At 36.0% G+C, this 21,374-nt stretch overlaps 1 protein-coding gene across 1 annotated transcript in view; it reads left to right on the forward strand.

The window, feature by feature from the left end:
- The window catches only part of LOC134855131 (dynein axonemal heavy chain 7-like), a 366,992-nt gene that overhangs the window by 102,567 nt on the left and 243,051 nt on the right, over positions 1-21,374 (forward strand). Inside the window, 5 exon segments of the mRNA XM_063871543.1 lie at positions 7,118-7,234; positions 8,047-8,174; positions 10,878-11,016; positions 11,480-11,644; positions 12,459-12,605. Of these exon segments, the coding sequence (XP_063727613.1) occupies positions 7,118-7,234; positions 8,047-8,174; positions 10,878-11,016; positions 11,480-11,644; positions 12,459-12,605 (696 nt within the window).

The raw sequence follows: 21,374 nt of genomic DNA on the forward strand, positions 1-21,374 counted from the left end.
GCTGGATTTGAAAGGTGGGGGGATTAGTTGCAAATCAATTGGACCATTTAAAGGTAAATGACTCTAAGTGTGATCATGCAAAATTGGAGCTTAATTTTTTCGAGTTGTTTTGTGATGTCATTTTTGCGTAACTAGGAGCATGAATTGAATGAAAAACGGTCAAAATAATAACTAAACGTGAAAGGGCAATAATAAACAAGAAACTTTGAAAAGAGCAAAAGAATTTTTTAAATGCCCTCTTCCGGAAAACAGTTCAAAAATACTGAAATGATTCTTTTTTGGACGTTAATCTAACATTAATCACTAAGTTGCCACAATCACAGTTGTAAATAAATTTAAAAATATAGATGCTTTGAAGACTCCGTTGGTTTGCGAGCTATAAATAAAATTTTTACTCCTTTCAAAACACTTATTTCACATCATGCTAACTGTCTGATACTTTTGACATGGGTTGATGGATATTTACGGCACTCCGGTAATTGAGTATACTGGCATTTCAGTCGACACATGATGCCAGTCTTGTATTTTTTGTTTGTGCAAAAGACAATGAACTGTCCAATTTTCTGTTCGGAAAAATACAAATAACCTACAAACGCTGACTGTTTTCACGACAACTAACAAGATGTATGAAACTATGACCTATGTTGTTTTTTTGTGCATTTTTGTGTGCCTCAAAAAAACTAAGAGGTGTTTTAAGAGAATTATCGCAATGAAGCATTTGCAATAATAATTTTGATTCCACACAAACAAAACTTTTCACTCAACGTTGTTGTTTTTTCAGCTAATCACTCTCAATTTTGCGCTACGTAGTTTAGGAATCAGCTCAGACTATATTTTATCCCAATAAAAATAGTGTTTTTTCGGCCATTTTTCGTTGTTTTGATGTTGTACATTTGAAAAAAAAAAATTATGACCAGAAGCGACTTCCTTCGTTCGTACCGATTCGTGGCGTGTTAAGGAGCCAAATTCTCAGTTTACTGAGAAAAATTTGTCTCCAACTTGTCATATACTTATTAAAATTTACAGGTCGGACTGGACTTGGTCAGTCTTTGTTCAGCGATCACTGTTCGCTCCAACATTGCGAGGTCACACTGTGCACTGGATAGGCACACAGTTTGATGTGTGTAGGTCACTAGAATCCAGAGACAAGCCATTTAAGAAGTCTTCAACATACGAAGTTTGGCTTCGTAATGCAGCAATTCCAGAGTTTAAGTTTATATCTGTCTTTTTTAATCCTTAATGTACTTAAAATCTCAGGTATTTTTGTTAGCTTAAGGTTTTGATTTTTTAAAAACTCCAAATAGAAATAGTCCCATATTTGTGAGAATATTGTCTTAGTCCTTTATCGAAATATTTTTTTAACTAATCTTTTGAAGATTGTAGGTCGTAGTATGTGTTCATGGAAATGCATGAAAAAACCGAAGTTTTCCATAAATTTGTTTTTTTTTCCAGCTTTTATTGGCCGTTTTGTTCTCAAAATACGTTTATTTCTTCTCATTAAAACCTTAAAGTATCTCTGGCAACATGGAGAATACTTCCATTCAACTCCTTTGAAAATTTGGAAAACAGAAAATTATAATATCCTAAAGCAAAACAAGCTGACAATAAAGCGGATAAACAAAATAGGTTCAATTTAACGCTTAACTAATTATTTTTTTTGTGAATTTTTTTGTGTTCTTCACGGAAGAATTTGGAGGAAAAATAGTCAAATTTCCTTGAGTCATTTTCAGGTTTACTTTAAGCAAAACTGGATTCGCATAATTAACCAGAGACCACCATTACCTTGTAAAAAATAAAATTGATGGCTCAATTTCGATTATGTTTTCATCTTTTTACGCTGTTTAGTGAGCTAATTTGATTGATCTGCCTAACAATTTTTGATCAAGTTAATCTGCGTTGTTTGAGTTGACTTTGATTTGCTTCATAAATTTACATTTTTGACGAACAATTGTCCTGCAAATACTCTCACGGCACGACCATTGTTAAAAATGTTATTAGAAAATTAGGAAGTTTTTTTCATCTTGTTGGTAGAGATTGCCTTTTTTTCGTTTATACTTAGAAGCTTTTCACCAAACTTTATGCCTATTTTTCACTCATTTTGTGGTTTTCAATTTCTCAAATATATCTCAACACCCACATAGACATTTTCTGGTGTTATAAGCATCCTGAAGTGCTCTGGTTATAATATGAAGCTGAAAGTGTGGAATGGATATACTCGTCCTGTGTTCTAAATTGCAAAGTTGAAACTCGCTCTTTTGGTGAATCATAAAAGCCTCAAAATTAGCTTTGCATAATTAGCATTTTTTAAAAAACCGTCCCGTCTGCACACATGTTGAGCAGAATTTTTAAAGGATTTTAACCCATGGTATTTTTTTTTGCTGATGGTTTTTGTATTTGTGAAAACCAAGAATTAAATGTCACCAAAAGTTCTCGGAACAAAAATATCTTGCAAGAAAGCTCTGTTATTATGATTTTGTTCTTGAAATTTTTGCGGAACTTGGATTCATTGAAAGATTGGCCTCAACTTTGCAACAATTAAGCAAAAATTTGCATCGTAATTTAAATTTATTCTTAATTTTTTTCTTTGATGTTTGTTTGAGATATTTTAAAAAAATTTCTGCTTCTGTCTTGAAATAACGCAACAAAATTTTTACAGCAGTTTTTGCTGGTATATGTTTTCCCTAAGGCGACAAAAACAAAAAAAAATAGTTTAAATGCATGCCAAACTATTGTACATAAAACATATCAGATTGAAAATTTTTCTAAATAGATTGATTTAAGTACTTTTGGGCTTATGAAAAACAATTGTGTCGTTAATCAGAAATTTCTACTGCTATTCAAGCGTACTACTAAGAATTATTGGCAAAACTGTGAAGCTTGCAAATTCAAATGTGTTTTAAAATGCATAAAATCTAAATCAATAGTGAAATTTTTGAATAGCTTTTTGAATATTTCCAGAAAACTTGCAACTTCTTGCTAATTTTTAGAAAGTAAAAATTTAAAAAATTCCAAGAATGCATTCGAAATTGAAAAGCAAATCTTTTAATCTTCTGGCAAGATTTGTGTTCTTTTGCCAAAAATCTTGCAAGATATGCCTTCCAAATACACAAACGATGTTGCAAATTGCAATTTGCAAAGTTAAAGTTTGTACAATTGGTCAATCACAAAACTTTTATAATTATGGTTTTCAGAATCAGAAAGTTTTTTTTCTAAGTTTTTCCTTCAACTTTTTTTTCAACGTTTTTTTTTAAGCTCTGAGTGCCGTGAAGTCGAAAAATCAAACTGGTGCTATGTACACAATTGAAAACTCCTGCATATTGAAACAGCATATTTATCAGGTTTTCATGAATTTCAATAGAAGCAGAGTTGGATGACAGAATACAACTGAAAAAAAAGTTTTAAATTTAGTTGGGGTATTACATTGTGTTCGCCGATCCCGAAAACTTCAAAAAGCCGTGTTCAAAAACAAGTTAGTATAATCAGTGGAAAACTATCTTATTAGCAGTAGTAGATTAAACCCCAGAAAGTTAGATATTCCTGACCAGTAAAAATATTGACCCTGTGAATTTTTCTTCAAGAAATGCATTAATCTGGGCTGAATATACTTGTCATTTGGGTGAACCATCCTGTAATTCATTTTTTTTTCTTTGAAAAATGTGAGAATTAAGTAAAAGAAGGCAATTATACATATCTGCTTTCGGTTATTTGAAGGCACTTTTAGTTTTTCAAATGTTTCTCAATTTTTTTGATTGAAGATTGAAAAGATATTCTCGAATACATACAATCAAATGAAGGTTGATGAAAAATTGGTTTGGCTAGATATGAGTTTCAAACTTGGGCTATTTCATTGAAGAAAAAAGCAATTGGGCTTTGTCTGCTCAAATATTAACAAAAAAAACCTTCGTGTTCTAAGTTCTTTCTGTTTTGCGCCAATATGCAAAAAATAGTCAAATATATTTAATTTGAAGGAGGTTGCATTGGATTCGTAGTGTAGAGAATTTTGTCTGATGTAGATTTTGTGGATGAAAAATTAGAAACTGAAATTATTTAACTTTTTCCTTTTTCAGGCTTTGAGTCAGTTTTTTCTAAAAGCAGTTTTTTGTTCCGACCATTGAAAATAGGGAGGATCTTTGTGTTCGGGTCTGTTCTAATTTTTTTTCTTTTTTTTGTTTTCCACGCAAAATTAGGTACCACAAATAAAGATCGGACTGGGTTGAGTATTGAAGACCTTATAGTCGTGATTCGAACCAACTTTCGAAAAACTTTCTCAGTGTCGAGAAAAACCGGTTTGAATTTTTTGAGTTTTTTGTCTTATTTCGAAGCGAGCGAGCAGTCTTACTCTAATTGCCTTAAAGCATACAATAGCTTAATTTAAAATGTAAAACTTATTTTTAATTGAGTAACGTTAGTTTACTATGAGTAGTTTATCGCCTTTTTGGAATCAAATGTTTCAAAAATTCAAAAAAACATTTTCAACTTTTTTAAAACTTTTTTTTCGTTTTCTTTTAATTTTTCAAGAAAAATTGGTTTTCAGTTCGCCAATTTTAGTTTGGTTGTCAATTATAACAAAAAAACAAAGGCAATGATTTGAAAAAACTTTGTTGTTTTCTTGAGAGTGTTTTCCTGAGACTATGGCTGGAACTTTCTGGGCTACTTGCACAGTAACCGGCTATCCTTGCTTACAGTTTTTCCTTGTTTTAAATATCTTATTATTTATAGGCTCTTAAAACTCAGGCCAAAACTAAAAATATATTTTTGATTGGGAAAATGAAACGAGAACTGGAAATTTTTCTTCGTTTTCAATATTTTGAATGTTTTAGCCGCCATCTTACATCACTTCATCCATTTTCAACTGATTGCCAATTTGCTTAAATCACTTTCAATTTTAACAGGACGTAAAAGTAGTGTTGTCATTGGACCAATTATGTAACATCATTATCAAAATCAAGGTTATTTTTGATTTCAACTGTTTTATATTGATTCAATTCTATGTGCTTTACTAATCTATTTGAAAGAGTTGGTTTCATTCCGGTAACTTTTTTGGTAGCTTACTCGTCAAATAAATTCAAAAAAGATCCGTCTATAAAGACTTTTTAATTTTATATTCTTCAATTTTTTTTTTCCAATTTTTAAACACAAAAAGATCTCGAGAAAATTCTTGTTCAGTATTACGTTGATCTAGAATTATTTGAGGATGGTTTTAATTACAAACTTTCAGTTTCTGAGGAATTTTTTGAAACTTGACCATTTAAAAATATGAAAAAAAACTTAAACAAAAGGGTTTCGAGTCTCATTTTTAAGATCTTCTTTTTGTGCACTTTTGTAAAACAAATTAAAATCAAAAAAAATTCAACAGCACATAGTTGTTCTCGTATTTTCTATTCAGGTAAAATAGCAGCACGAAAAATCTTCCAAAAACCATTTTCTACAAGTTTGTTGCCAAATTAATCATTTTTCAAGAGTATAAGAGTAAAAAAAATCTGTTAAAAATCTGTAAAACTGATTAGAATAATAAAGACGGATAAAAAGATTTAAGCCGATTTAAATTGGACCAAATGGATTCACAGCAGTTTGAAGAGAGTTAGAATGCCTAAAAAAACAAGTAACAGACAAAAAACGCCTAGATCGATTGAATTTGATTAAATGTCTAGCAAGTCCGTTGTTTTTTAATACAATTTTTTTGTTACTAAAATAGATCCTAATGCATATTTGACAGCGCAAGTAGTTTTGATAATTTATGTTTAGTTAATACATTGTTACGAGTGTATGTTGCATACGGATTGTTGAAATTTCCACGTGCTTATAAATTTGCTTGCTACTTTTTACAAAAAGTTTCCTTGAATTTTTCAATATTTTTGGTAATGTTTCTTAGGATAATTCTCAGAGTGCCATGAAAGTTTTCTCAAAGTTGTTGAATTTTTTATTGCTTGTATTATTGTAAGAGATAGTATACGCGCAAATTTATCATATATACTCCTGTTGTGCCTCATCTACGCTGACTGGTTCAATCTTTGAGCCACATTAGTCGTATCATTACGGCACCAAGTTTGGTTTTATGACTAAAGACATCTTTGCGCTTTCGCGCTTCTGTATTCCAAGGACACATCTTTTGCGTGTGTTGGAAAAGTTTGTCAGTGATTTCTACTCTTAAACAATGTAACTATACCTACCCCAAAGGCCGACAAATCTTTTTTCTTTTTTCTTTTCATTGGACTCCGGAGACAAACGTGTTTCGGTTGTGGAAGTGAATTCTGTCCACTTTCTGTGGATTCCACAATTTTTTAGTGAATTACGCTGTCAATTTCCCGTTTATCTTCGGATTTCGCTGTTGATCAGTGAATTACGTAGTCATTTGGTTATTTTGTCACTGAATTCCACAATTATACTTTTTGAACTATAGAATAAAAAGCGGAAAGAAAATAAGTTGTTTGCGGAGTCCACTGCTAAATTATGGAATCCAGCTAAATTTTCTTTATTTTGCTTCAACTGCCAAAAAGCAATTGTCTGCGGAACCCAAATCGAGCGCGTCTTTGCTTTTGTCTTCAAAATCTGCCTTGTACTGGATTCCAAATTCTTGCTCGGTAGCCAACACTCAGGTTTAGCGCCTAGTGCTTATACATTTGTCTTTCAATTTCACCAGAATTACGACTTCAAAGAATATTTGAAATATTGTGGAGATCAACACAATTTATGCGGATTCCATGGACAATGTATGCGGAATCCAAACCATTACCAAAGTACCCGAGCTTGGCGTCGTAATGATTTTAGAAGAAAAGTGATAACACCTTTGACAAAATTATTTTAAAAGAACTGCCAAGACGTAGCTTCTAAAAGAAGAACTAGTTTTAACAATATTTTAATATTTGTTCTGTTTTGCAACGCGTTCTGATGTTTATTCTGCCTTTATAGTTTGTTTTTGGGTCAATCGGAGCTTCTGAAGTTTCAGATTTGACAATCTCAGAAATCAGGAGAAATTGATATATTTAGTAAGCCTTGCCTTTGAAAACCGGCAGATATGATTTTGCAAAACTGACTGCAAAATGCCGCAACTTCGAAACATTGTCATCATCAGCTATAGAATTTGGGAGCTTTTTCTGAAATCGTGTTTGTGTTTTAGGCTGAAAAAGACGTGATGAGTTTTCTATCAGCTGAAGATAAAAACTTTGACGAGTTCTGTGAACAAGTTCTGAAATATCTGCAGTTGAAAGAAGAGATCGAATATGGACTGAGAAAGGTAATGCAGTTCACATTTCACTATTTTTTGTTCGTTTTTTTTTCGAAATATATTTTACCATTTTTTAAAAACAAGCTTAAAAAATTTAATATCATTTCAGTCAATCAGTGTAAGTAAACAGTGTACAATTTAGTATCCTTCACCATCAGTATAAATTACCTGTCATTCTAACCGCGTATTTTGATCATTAGAAACAAAAATGCAATTTGTTAGCTGTTTTGTTCATCATTTCAACAGCAAAACGACTAGTGGTTCGAATCCTGCTAGGAAATAAGTTGCGATAGTAAATTTTTAATTTCCGTTTTTGAGGAAATTTATCTCCTGCTTGTGCAAGTAGCACAAATCATTCAATGATTTAAGAAAACAAATTCAAACATACGAAATTTTTTTTTTAAGTTATCGGAAAAAAATAAAAAAGTGTTTTTTTTTCTTTTTTATAAGTAAGCTTTTCGTACAAATGATATTGTCTGTTAGTTTTTTCTTCGGTAATGCGCAATTGAATTTGGTGAAAAAATGCAAGAATGAGAGGATGGATTTGCTGAAACAATGTCAAGACTAGAAAAAACAAGTACGCTGGTCACCATCTTTTTTGTGTTTAATTAGTCTGAAGTTCCATATTTTTCAGACCAGTTTTTTTTTCGACACTGAGACAATTTTGTTTGATTTTTTTGGAATGCCTCATTTTGAAATAAACTTCCGCAGAACTTTGTTGAAAAGCCTCATTTTGAAAAAAACTTCCTCTGAAACTACTCTCTCAATAAATCTTTTACAATAAATCTCTTCAAAAACGACTGATCTAAGAATGTTTTTAGGTCACTCGTCTGGGCATGTTCGAGTTGCACTGTGATGATCTGATCTTCGCCATGGCCAAGAGGGCAGACTACTTAGCCACCAAACTGGTCCAGAGGATGTCCAAAGACCACATTGAGGCCAACAAACGGTACAGAGCTTGAAAAAAGTAGAAATTCAAAAAAATCAGTAGATCGAAAAATTAACAAGTCTTAAAATTTTTTTTTTCTCTCTCTCGTAATTGTGACTTTGAGTGCAAAATTTCGTTTAAACCACCTAGTGAATTTCTTTTGTTTATTACTTATGCCTGTCTGAGTTTTGTGCTTATTTTAATTTACTGGACGAAACGATCAAAATGATTTTTTTTCTCACACGTTTCTCTCAAATTACGTTAGATTAAAAAACCGACGAAGACAAAAGTTGCTCGAAGTTCGACTGAAAAATATGGTGTATTTTTTCCAAATTTTGCACTGAAAATTAGTCGTCTGAAGTACATGTTTTTTTTGGGTCGATTTATTTAAACCTACCCAAAAAACTACTAAGTTACGGTCTGATTAAATTATATAAAAACATTCTTAGAATTTGTAAAACAAAATTTGAAAAAAAAACTAGCTGAAAATTTTAATACGTATTTTTCTTCCTGGCATTTGATTGCCTAGTAGGCTGTTTTACTAAAAATCTTCTTTTGATTTGAAATCAATTTATAGTCAATTTCCAAACAATTTTTTTTTCCGACAACTTCTTGAAATGAAAAGATCTATTGTGTGGCTCGTGAACTCCAAAACTCATTTTGACTACCTCAAAAAAAACTCGTACCGATTCGTAGCGTGGTATCAATTAACAGCTTTTTAAGTTTTGCTTCAGTTCAAACAAAAATCGAAACAATGTCTCAGCTTTCAGAAAAACATTTTCGTTTTAAAAAATTCTCCAAAAAATGACATGAAACTTACGAATAACACAAAAAGAAACTGAACTCTCAACTTATACCTATTTCTTCTTGTATTTTGATTCGGAAAAACATAAACTTTGGACATCTTTTCTATATGATTTTTACTATATAAACTTTACTGAAAAAACGAAGCAAGCAATTTTTGTTCATGTTTAAAGAAAACAAATCATCCTAAAAACGACTCAAATTTGATAACGAGTTTTATAGAAATTTTTATAATAATATTTGGTAAAATCCTCGGCTATTTTGTTTTTATTTGTGTACAAATTTTTTTTTTCGAAACTCTAAAAAAGCTGATAGAACCTTTTCTTGTTGATTTTGTCTAAAATATTTAAATATGTGCTGTATAGATTATTTTTTTCGTTTATTATAGATTGTTGTATAGATTATCGGTAAGAATTTGTAGAGTTGAGTCTAGCCCAAAGTTTTTTCCAAAATAAAAAACTCAATCGCTGTGAAAGAAGCAAAGAGTGTTTTCCTTCAATTTGACTTATTTATGTCTGGAATTTTTTCAAAATGCAGAAAATTATTTGCAAAATAATTGAATTTATATTGCATATCATTTTCAATTTCTTTTTAATTTTTTTTTGGTTTTTCAAAATTTTATTTTTTGATAGCATAGAAAAATGAAAGCGCAATTGACTATTTAAATCCAGCGTGATTTTTCTTAACAATTTTTTTTGTGTGTATACCATAAACTTCATATCTTTTTTAATATAAAAAAACTTTTTTGATTAAGTTTTGCAATCGAGATTAATTGATCTTAATTTGAAACTACGTGCTCCCCTGACTTATAGCTATTGTGGACAAAAACCGCATCTACGCCATACTTTTTCTGTTTGAGATTGGCCAGAAAAAAACAACACCATGGCGAGAAATAAAGGGATTTTAATATTTTTTATTTTGATAACTAAAAAATTCTAAACTAATTTTCAATGAAGTCGGATTAAAATAAGGCCTCCAAAATTTCTGTAGTAACCTTGAGAGAGGAGAATTTTTCCGAATGAGTTTATTGTAAAACTATATTTATGACTGAGAATTTAACCTGTTTCATTTTAGTTTATCTTGTTTTTGTTCGACCATTGAAAATGGGGAGAAACATTGTATTCGGGTGTGTTTTAATTTTCTTTGTTTTTTTTGTAAACGCAAAATCAAGTACCGGAGATAACCATTGAAATGGCTCGAGTGATACATCAAATAAAAACTCTTTCCACCGCAATCCGAACGATTTTAAAATTTTTTCTATGAGTTATTTTAGTATCAAGAAAATTTGCTTAAAGTTTTCATTCGTTTTCAGTCTTTTCACTTTTTTCTACACAAATACTGTCGATTGACCTTATTTCAATTGTTTTTAAGCGTTTTTATAGTTCTCAAATTACACCACGCACTAAAAACTACAATAGTTTCAAAAATATTTATTTTTGTAGCTTTTTGTATATACGTGGGCGTGATTTTTTCTCCCACAAAATCAGGCACCACAAATAATCATCAGATTGAGCCGAGTATTATATCCTAATAAAACCTTTTTGATCAGGATTCGAATAACATAAAAACAATCCAATTTTTTTCAAGGTTGAGTGAAAACTGCTTTGAATTGTTAGCCGTTTTGTCTATTTTTGCGCCGTTAAAGCGAGCGAGAAGTTGTTGTAATAGGAAAACCTTTTTTTAAGTCGAGAAAAACATATTTGTTACCTCAATGATTTTAACTTTCAGAGATTTTCTGTTGGCAATGGAATGTTTTAATTGTTTGTTTTTTGAAACTTCACGATTTTTATAGTTTGTTGATTTCTTTTTAGTTTTAAATTTCAGTTCGCAATATAAATTTGAAACAAAATCAATTTGAAAGCGTGTTTTTTCCTTAACGTACTTTTTTGAATAATATTTTGAGAAAACTTTTTTTTTCAGGTTGTGTGAAGAGTTTGAGGAGATAGCGGAGAAGGCATTGACCACTCCTGCAAACACTTCTGAACTGATGGAGTTGAAGGCCTACATTGAACACGTGGAGGACACCACTGTCTATGAGTTGGAAAACAGACTCATACAGGCACGTGTTATCGCAGAAACTTTAAAGATTTGTAGATTTATAGAAAAAGATATATATTAAAAAATATTACTATAATTTTAGTAGCCATTATTCGAATTAGAAAAAAAAAGTTCAATAGTAACCGAATGGTTTTTTGATCACTGAGCCTCACTGTTGCGACCACATTATACTTGTCAATTTTTCAAAAAGTTTTTTACTATTTAGTTATTTGATTTTATTTTTTAATAAACTTTAATAAACTTTTATAATTTTACAACCTCGTAATTGAGAGGAACTTTGTGTTTGCGTGTTTTAATTTTTTTCAAGTTTCAAACTAAAATTAGGTTTCCTTGAAAACACTTGCGAATACAAAGTTTGTACCAACTATGATCGGTCAAAACCAGAAAATAACAAATTGTAGAACATCTTCCCTTAAAATTATCAAAACACCATTTAATCATCCAATTTTCTATCTAATTTCTAGGCCAAAGACAGACTGGCCTTCCTGCTGGAGTACTCTGTGTCCACTCCTCAGGACATCCGGCTGAACAACAGCACCTTCCAGTGGTACGAACGGATACCCGAGGTGTTTCTGGAACACAAAGTGATCATACAGGAGAAACAAAAACAGTATGAAGAGGCGCTCAAGGTCAGAATGTTCTAGAACGTTTCAGATTATTCCATAAGAAATTATAGTCTCCTGAATAATTAACAGCATTTGTCCGAAGACAGTTCGAGGAAATGCGCAATCATTCACATCCTTATATGATTTGTACGGAAATTGACTAATCATAATAGTAGCATTTCTTGAAGTTGCATTTTTGCTGACACAAGTATCTCAAAAACAGTTCATTTCGGTTACTGATACTGATTTTTTTTTGATAAATTGGTAAGAATAGCCTAGAAGGTTTCAACTTGTTTTCGGAGAATGAAAACTCTCATTTCAAAAAACGGGAAACAAAGATCCAGGTTCACTTAGACGCTCTTTGAAAGCGATTGAAATTTATATCTTTTGAAAAATAGTATAAAAAGTTTGCAGTCATTCTGAACGTCATAGTAAATTTGTTTCAAACTCTGTTTAAAAATTGTAATCGATCCCCTGCTATGACAATGATAGTGTGTTTATTGACCTCCAGTTTCAGGTCTACCACAGTCTGATCAAATTTAGTTCCAATAGTGCTACCACGTGAAAGTTCAAGACGCAAAAAAACTACCTTTAAAACGACCGCTAAAAGAGCCTCGCTCAATTGAAGAACTCATTCTAGAATGTGGGAAAATAACAGAAAAGGGACTATGCTTAGACAGGCTGCAAGGCTTTCATTGATTCTCTGCGAATCGCAGAAACGCCAATGATTAATTATTTTCCTAAACGCCAATGATTAATTATGTAACTTAAAATTTACATAATTACATTAAACGCCAATGATTAATTATTTTCAACTTAAAATCTACATAATTTTTAGTTGCGTCGCGAGAGGTTCATGGAGGAATTGGACACTTACTCGAAACAACTCGAGGAGTTCTTCGGCTTTGGAGATTTAGCTGACGTGAACAAGTACCTGAAGAAGGCACAGGCACTGGAACAGAAGTTGGAGTCTGCACAAGAAAAGGTCAGTTACGTCTAAACGTAAACACTCTTCTCATTCACCAAGTTAATTTTCCCACTATAATTTGCTTTTTCAGTTATGTATTTCAACAAACAATTTAGGGGTTTTTTCACTCTTTTTAGCTTTCAGTTTCCATCTAGTTGTTTTTGATATACCATAACGACCAGACGAATGTTCGACTTTCTTTCTCATATATTTGACGCCCATAATGGTTTTATTAGGCTTTTTCTCTCTTTTTTTTTAAATTTTGTTTTCTGAATATTTCTTTGCTGCTACAATAACAAACATTTAGTTTCTTAGCTGCCTTTTGCCAGCCAAAGAAAGATGTTCGATTTTTCTCTGGTTTTATCGATTAGAACTAATATCTTTGTTGCAGCGCAAATATAAAACAATAGTACAAATGCATATAAACGTAAATGTGCGAGAGTATAAATGCATATAAAAGTAAATGCATACAGGGACAGTAGCCAAGCGTATACATGGTGCGTCCCGGCGGGTTCGGCGCCGGTTTGAATCCCGACTAGGTCATTTCCTTTCTAGAACTCGAATATGCACCGAACTTGATGGGATGCTCCGTAACCAGGTTCAATCCCCCCCCCCCCCAAAACCGATTTAACCGTCTTTTCGCTCTAATTTGGTTCAGCCTTGATTAAGGCTGACCTTTAAAAAGAGCAATTTGTCTCAAGGACAAATACTGGCCATTTTTGCAGCTTGCTTTGAGTTATGCAGTTTTTTGTGTCCGATGTTACCGATAACAATAAAAAAGTTTGTTAAAAATATCATTATATTACGAAATTTCCAGAGTTATTTTCCCGATAAAATACTCGTTAATTCAAGTGTTTGAAAAGAGATTTTATTACGAAGTGTGGAGATTGGCGCGCACATTTTGGCGCCCCACAAGGGACACGAAAAGAAGGAAAATACTGAAAAAAAAGGAAAACTCGGCTGCAATTCTATCCATATATTGTGCCACAGACAAAGGAAATTCAGAGCGAACAGACTCTGAATTCAATTTGGAGTCTTCCATCAACGAGTCAAAGGAAAACAACTCTTCCTGTGAATTCGAGAGTGAATTAAAGACTCCGCCCGGTGTGAAAAGAGAAAATCTGGTTGATAACTGGTGGGGGAGTTTAACAGAGGGAACTAACAGCAACAAAGAACAAGACGCAGCTGGGGTGACTGTCTGGTTGACGAGAGTCCGTTGTTAGCTGCGAAAGTACTGCGGAAGAGATTCGACGCTCTAGATCTGTTCTGCGAAGTTATCTGTCTTCTTTCTCCGTCTCATCTGAACTGAAGTGCTAGAACTGCCTTATTTGATGCTAGGATGGGTGCTAAGCTGTCTTCCATTCTTTTCAAAGCTGGTGTCTTGGAGTTGAAGGCCTATATACAGAGGTGATTGCTGGACAACTCTTCCGCGGCAGACCGAAAATCTTACAACCGAAACCGGTGACCGCCCAATCTCCAAAACCGTCAAAAACTGTAAGACTTATCTAGTTTTCATAAACTTTTTTGTGCAATAAAATTACATACGGTGTCTTATTGTGTATCCCAACTCAAAGCAAGCTACAAGTGGTAATTTTCCCGATACCACAAAGTTTTGGGTAATTGTGAACGGATTGAAAATCCAAGAAATCGGATCATAGACAAGGGGTACTAGACTAGTTTTTTGGGTTGGTTTACGACTCGAACCTGCTGACCAAAATTTTCCGAAAAATTTTGGGAAAAAAGTAAGAAATTTCCAAAAAATCGTCAAAACGTCCCCATAATTCTGCGAAACTGTGCTGTAACATGACACCAACCTTATGGTAAGTGGTCTGGTAGCGAAATATCAGGCAAATTAAGTTGAGTTTTTTCATCCTCAGGTTTTTCCGCGTGTGTTGTTGGAACTTAACCAATTTGCCTGATCCCCCCACCCACATTGGTGAAACTGAAAGCCAGTACGCTTCAAGTAAATCTAAGCCGTTTCAGCCCGTCCGATTATTGACTTCGTTGCGCAACACTAATGTTAAGTGGTCAGGTACGGTGATATTAAGTGAGTTAAGTTGAATTCTTTCATCCTCAGGTTTACTCCGTGTGCGTTGTTGGAGTTCAACCGACCTACTTAATTTCCCCACCCCATTGCTTCAAGTAAATCTAAGCCGTTTCAGCCCGTCCAATTATTGACTTCGTTGCGCGACACTAATGTTAAGTGGTCAGGTACGGTGATATTAAGTGAGTTCAGTTGAAGTCTTTCATCCTCAGGTTTACTCCGTGTGTGTTGTTGGAGTTCAACCGACCTACTTAATTTCCCCACCCCATTGGTACTTTAGCGTAACGTAGCCGTCGCATAGGTCTCTTGAGTGTATGGTATTCATTCTAGGAGCTAGTTCCTTGGATCACGCGCTCCGTATACTATCCGCACCGTCTCAAAAGCGCGTGAAAGAGACTTGTTTCACAAAGCCCGGCTTAAGCTTTAACTTTAACGCCAGGGACTCGCAGAAAATTATCCAATACTATCTGCATCACTTTTTGTCGAATCGGAAAGATCTAGTTATTTGGCACGACGCCATAAATAACTCCATTAGTAAGCACCGCAGTAACAACAACCGTAGTTTGAGTACTGATCAACTTAAGAGCCTTCTTTTGAGATACAAGGAGAATATTACCGCTATTGTATACTGTCGCCGCAATGGTACGAACAATATAGAAAAGGAGTTGAAAAAGACAGGCATTCTCGTTCTTAACATAGTTGAGGATTTTATCTCAAAGCGAAAGGCCAAAGACCAAATACTTATCGAAAAGTATAAAGAGCTGCACCAGCCCCCTTCCCTTGAGTTGAAGACTCTGTTGTTACTTAGACGATATAGTGCTGACCTAAATACACTGAAAGCTAAGAAGAAGCGGAATCGATTGTCGCCTAAAAATCGTAGAGCGATTCACAACAGACTTAAAGCGTTAAAACTTCAAGTTACTCCCCCTTGTAAGTTATTGATGTATTAGAGTATTTTGTGGATTTACTTGTGTGAAAATACAGTTTTTTCTGAGAGTCGTTTATTTCTGAAATTATTAAGCATGGAAGTTAAGTTTCAGAAGAAAATTAAGAAGTTGTTTGAGAAACGTAGCACTCTCGAAAACGAACTTTATAAATGCCACGAGATAATTTAAGAATACATAGAGAGTCAGAGTCGTTGCTCAAAAATTGATACTTATATTGAAAAATGTAGGAACTATATAGAACAAGCGGTCGAGATAAATACTGAGTTGATTGATATGGCTGCAAAAAGTGCCAATCCCGACGAATTGATACCGGCACAGGATATGTGGCTTCATAAGTTGACTCAAAGCAACGATAAAGTTCTGCAGGAAGCTATCACATATAAAACAAGTTTTGAGGCAGTAACAGAGCCGGACAAAATAGATAGCTGCTCAAAAGTTTCTCATCATTCTGAAAAAAGTGAAAAACCCCGGTCGCATAAAACAGATACCCGCTCTAAGGTGTCGCACCGAAGCAGCCGACATCAGCAATCAGGTTCTCAGAAATCTAGTTATACCGCCGCTCCGTCGAAAACACTTTCTGAGAAAAAACGCGACTTAATGATTTTAAAGAAACAACAAGAGGAACTTGAGAGGCAGGCAAAGGTATCATTAAGACTGAAAGAGCAGCAAAACCAGATGAAACAATATGTTTTAGAACAACAAAGCAGTTTAGAGTTGGAAGAATTGGCTGAAGAACATAGGAAAAACTGGCAGAAATTGAGTTGAAAGGGCTTGAGTTAGAAGATGAGTTGTCGGAAATCAGCGAGAATGCTGAGGAAAGTGGTTTAACTCGAATCTCTCCACAACTAACAATAGACGAAAAGGATCGTACGCGTCACTGGGTCGAATCTGTCGACCACAATCAGCCTGATGCTGTTGTAGTTCCCAATCAACAGCAGCACGTTCGTTCAACAGCTCCTGAGGCAACTTATCCTGCATCAACAAATTACTTGGTCTCATCAAGTTTTACAGGAGTGAATAATGGCCAGGCAGCTTCTAGTGATCCGGGATTGTATTACAGTAACCACATTCACGGACAACAACATAATTTGTCGAATTTGGTTCGATCGCAGGTTTCCGTTAACAATCCAGTAGGATTACAGCAGGTCATGCAACCTGTTTCCAATAATTTTGCCTCAGCAAACTTTTTTGTCCACTTATCCGGGGCTAGGCAATCCAAACATAGGTTCAGTAGTCCCGGTAACTTCTGAAAACTATTTTGCTCCACCAACATCTGCAGAAGTTCCTTCTGGTGTAGCACCGTTTGTTCCTGCATCAACAGCAATTAATCAGGTTTCTTTGAGTCATCAAACTACAGGATCAGTAGTAGCTGGCTACCAAGAACCTGTAATCCCATCACAGCAACATATGGGTGTTCCCGTTAGTAGTTACAACTTTTCAAGCGACCACTATAATCCGTATAGTAATTTGTGGAGACCAGCTGTTGCTGCCCCTTTAATGTCAGCTCAACAACACTACGTTCCTTCGACAACTGTTTTTTCCGCAGTAACTCCGATTGTTCCTACGAATAATTTTGTTCCTTATACAAGTGGAGGGACTGTGTTCTTTGCACAGCCTGAAATTTCTTCACATGCTAATCAACCGTTCGTTCCTGATTGTCACGGTAACTCTTCGAGTTACACAGAGTCAACTCCCGGTAATTCACCTGATGCAGACGTCGAGCGTCCACTTTCGACACGAGAGTTGGTTAATATACTCATGCACAGCCGAAAAGATCATCTCCCTGAGTGGAAGCTGACCCAGTTCGATGGCAACCCACTTAATTGGCATGAGTGGTTTGGGCAATTCAAATCGACGGTCGATTCAGCCATACTCAGTGACGATGAAAAGCTCACCTATCTGAAAACGCTCGTAGTGGGTAAAGCAAAATCCGCAATCGCTGACTATAGCTATAGCGGAGTACTATATAAAGACGCATTAGCAACTCTTCAAAGAAAGTTCGGGCAGCCGCATGCTGTAGTAGGGGCTCATCTAGATAAATTGAGTAATTTTCCGCCGCTCAAAATGCATAACTCGGAAAATGTAATTGGATTTTCCTCTGCAATTTCTGGACTTGTTGCCGTATTTAAGTCTCTGTCTTTTAACGACGACCTGAAAAGTGTTAACTTACTGAATCAGGCTGTGAGTAAGCTTCCCCCGAACCTTAAGGAGGCATGGTCGATGCAAACCGTAAGACGCCAATGGCATAGACCAACTCTGCTAGATATCAACGAATGGCTTAAAGAAAAGGCGGAGGGTCATGAGAGGCTAAAAACGATCAATTCTAAGGGTAAGTGTGAAGAACCAGTTAAGCAAAAAGTAGGTACGAAAGTGTTTGCTAGTAACGCAAATGTAAGTAATAAGACTAAAGAAAAACCAAAGTACCCTCCATGTTCTGTATGTAAAGGTCAACACGCTCTTTGGAATTGCGCCGTATTCAAAGAGAAAAACGCTACGCAACGAGCGAAACATGTAGCCGAACGAAAACTTTGCTTTGCATGTTTACAGAGCAATCACAGTTTTCGTAATTGTAGCAAGGCCAGAAAGTGCCCCAAGCCAGGTTGTGAAAGCACGCACAACGTGCTCTTACATGGAGCTGAGAAAATTTTTCCTCCTAAGGATACTAAAAGTTCCCCGGCGTCAGGTAACGCAAACACTAAACATGTATCGACTAACGCTGCCGTCGGCGATATTCATAGCCAGGAGTCAACTAAAGGCCTCCTGCCAGTTGCATCATTCGCCGTCTCTTCGGATGCGACGATTACTAATGCCCTAGCTCTTTGCGATAGTGCTTCCACGCACTCATGGGTATCTGCCGATCTCGTAAAACGCCTCCATTTGGTTGGCACTCCCGTTAACCTCACCATAATTGGATTTAATTCCACGAGCTTGATAAAAACTCATCAAGTAAGTTTTCAAGTGTCCGCCGAAACGCATAATTGTGAATTTTTGTTTTCTTTTCGAGCTTATGTTAAGGATCATATTCGTATTGGATCGGATAGCATAAGCATTCCTGAATTACAGGAAAAATACACGCAGTTGGCTCCGATCAAACCTATACATTATAAGTATGAGGACGTCGAAATAATTATTGGACAGGATTTCTACCATGCCATAAGACCCGTTGAGTACCTTTTTGGGGAGGACTCTATTTCACCGTGCGCCGTACGCCTTCCGATAGGTTGGGTTTTAAGTGGTCCGTTACCGCCGTCCTTTAAGTCGAACTCGTCTTGCTTTAAGTGTGTTGTCGAAGACATGTCTCTTGCGGACCAAATTAAAACTTGGTATGAGTTGGAGTCATATGGAGCCTTCAAGCAGGTAGATGCCCGTTCCGCCGCCGACAAACGCGCTTTGTCCGTTTTGAAAAATGACACCTTTCACGATGGTGAGAGGTACATTGTACCAATGCTTTGGAACGATAAGGAAAGTAGTTTACCGAATAACTATTTTTCCTCCTTAGCTCAATTAAAGTCTTTGGAAAAGAGGCTAGATAAGGATCCGTCGCTCCGTGAAAAATACGCCGAAACAATAAGAGAAGATATACAAAAGGATATGTCATAACCGTTAAGGCACACGATCCCAAATCACGAGCCGATCGTGAGTGGTATCTCCCGCATCACCCGGTGTTGAACCCGAATAAACCCGGTAAGGTGCGCCGAGTCCTCAATGGGGCATCGAAGTGTCATGGTGCTTCCTTGAACAAATCTCTGTTGGTTGGCCCGGATCTCCTTCAAAACCTCATTTTTGTACTTATAAGATTCCGTCAGCATAAATACGCCGTTTCAGCTGACATTGAAGGGATGTTTTTACAGGTTGGAGTCCGTGAAGAAGATCAACCTTCTCTTCGTTTTTTGTGGCGGGAGGACCCCACATCAAGTGTGGTAGTTCACCAATATACGCGTCACATTTTTGGTGCTCGTGACTCGCCGACTTGTGCGAATTTTGCTTTGCAGAAGACTGCAACGGATAATCAAGCTGAGTACCCCGAAGCTGCTTCGGCTGTTGTCCAGAAGTTCTATATGGATGATTATCTGGATTCTTTTCAAAACAGGGATGACGCCTTGAAATTAAGTAGGGATTTAGTCTCGTTGCTTAAACTAGGTGGGTTTCATCTGACAAAATTTGTCAGCAACGTGCCCGAAGTAACAACCGCTCTTGATCCGGACAACCGTGAGTCCAATTCGTCTGTTAAAGATATTTGTGCGAGTCCAGACCAGTCGTCGCATGTTCTCGGTCTTAAGTGGGATCACGTAAAAGATACCTTAGTCGTTAGTAGAGGGGTTGATCGTCCACTAGACAAAGCAATCACTCAGCGTACCGTGTTGAGTTTTGTTTCCTCTGTTTTTGATCCAATTGGGTTAGTGGCTCCGTATACCGTGAAGGCTCGCCTTCTATTAAAAGATATCTGGCGAATCAGCGGTCAAAAATGGGACGATGATCTGCCAGAGGAAATCAAGAAGCAATTCCTTGAGTGGCACTCAGGCCTTCATTTGTTAGGTTCTCTGACAATACCTCGCAGCTATTTCACTGAGCCTTTCGACCGAATAGAACTTCACATGTTCGGTGATAGTTCGCAGGATGTTTTCTGTGCCGTCGCTTTCCTTCGTGCGCGACTTGCTGGCTCCCATCAGACCGAATTAGCCTTTGTGTTTGGCAAAGCCCGCGTCCCGCCTATGAAAGCGCTTTCTATTCCAAAGTTAGAGCTTCAAGCAGCTCTTCTTGCAACCCGCTTAAAAGAAGAAATTTTGAAAGGTCTCACTTTCAAAGTTACGGATACTTTCATGTGGACAGATAGTACCACTGTTCTTCAGTGGCTTCACTCTTGTAGTAAACTACCCGTTTTTGTTGGTAATCGCACTGGTGAGATTCTGGAGTCTACCACCACTGATCAGTGGCATCACATACTTAGCGGTGATAACCCAGCTGATACCGGTACACGAGGGATTTCTTCGGAAGCCCTCAAGGAAAGCAGCTGGGTTAATGGCCCTAGTATATTGAGAACAACTGATTGGCCGTTCAAGCCCGATACAAGGGTTATCGATAAAATAAGACTCAAAGGACCATCATGTGATATCGACATTTGTCTGGAAAATTCGTCAAATTTTGTCGTCGATGTTTTGAAAGAAAAAAATCTTCCCTTCGGAAAATGGGAGAGATTCAATTCAATTGTAAAATACAAACGCACAGTAGCATTTTTATTAAGATGGCTGCCATCCCATAAACATTTCCGGTCGAGTACCTTAGAAATTACAGACCCGTGTGAAATGGATATTGCTGAACAGAAGCTCATTTACCTGTCCCAGGGTGAAACATTCCCTAATGAGCTAAAACTAATAAGATCCGGTAAAGTTATCACGAGGAATAGTCGGATCGCCAAGTATTCGCCGTTCATTGGACCAGCTGGCATCCTTCGCTCGACTGGGCGCATCAGCCGCTTGGTTAATTCCGATTTCGATAGCAAGCATCCGATTATACTTGATGCACGTCACGCGGTTGTTCGGTTATTGGTTCAGCACTTGCACGTTAGGAATTTCCATCAAGGCTTGGATTACATGCGTGCGTTGGTTAATCTGAAGTACGTCGTGTTAAATTTGCGATGGTTGCTGCGAAACATTGAAAATACTTGCGTCGTGTGCCGAAAACGCAAAGCGCAAACCGTAACTCATATGATGGCTGATCTGCCCATTGAAAGGCTGGGTTACAAGCAGCCTCCGTTCACTAACACAGTTGTTGACTACTTTGGGCCGTTCCTAGTTC

This window comes from Symsagittifera roscoffensis, chromosome 10 (assembly GCF_963678635.1).
Source record: "Symsagittifera roscoffensis chromosome 10, txSymRosc1.1, whole genome shotgun sequence".
Lineage (NCBI taxonomy): Eukaryota > Metazoa > Xenacoelomorpha > Acoela > Convolutidae > Symsagittifera > Symsagittifera roscoffensis.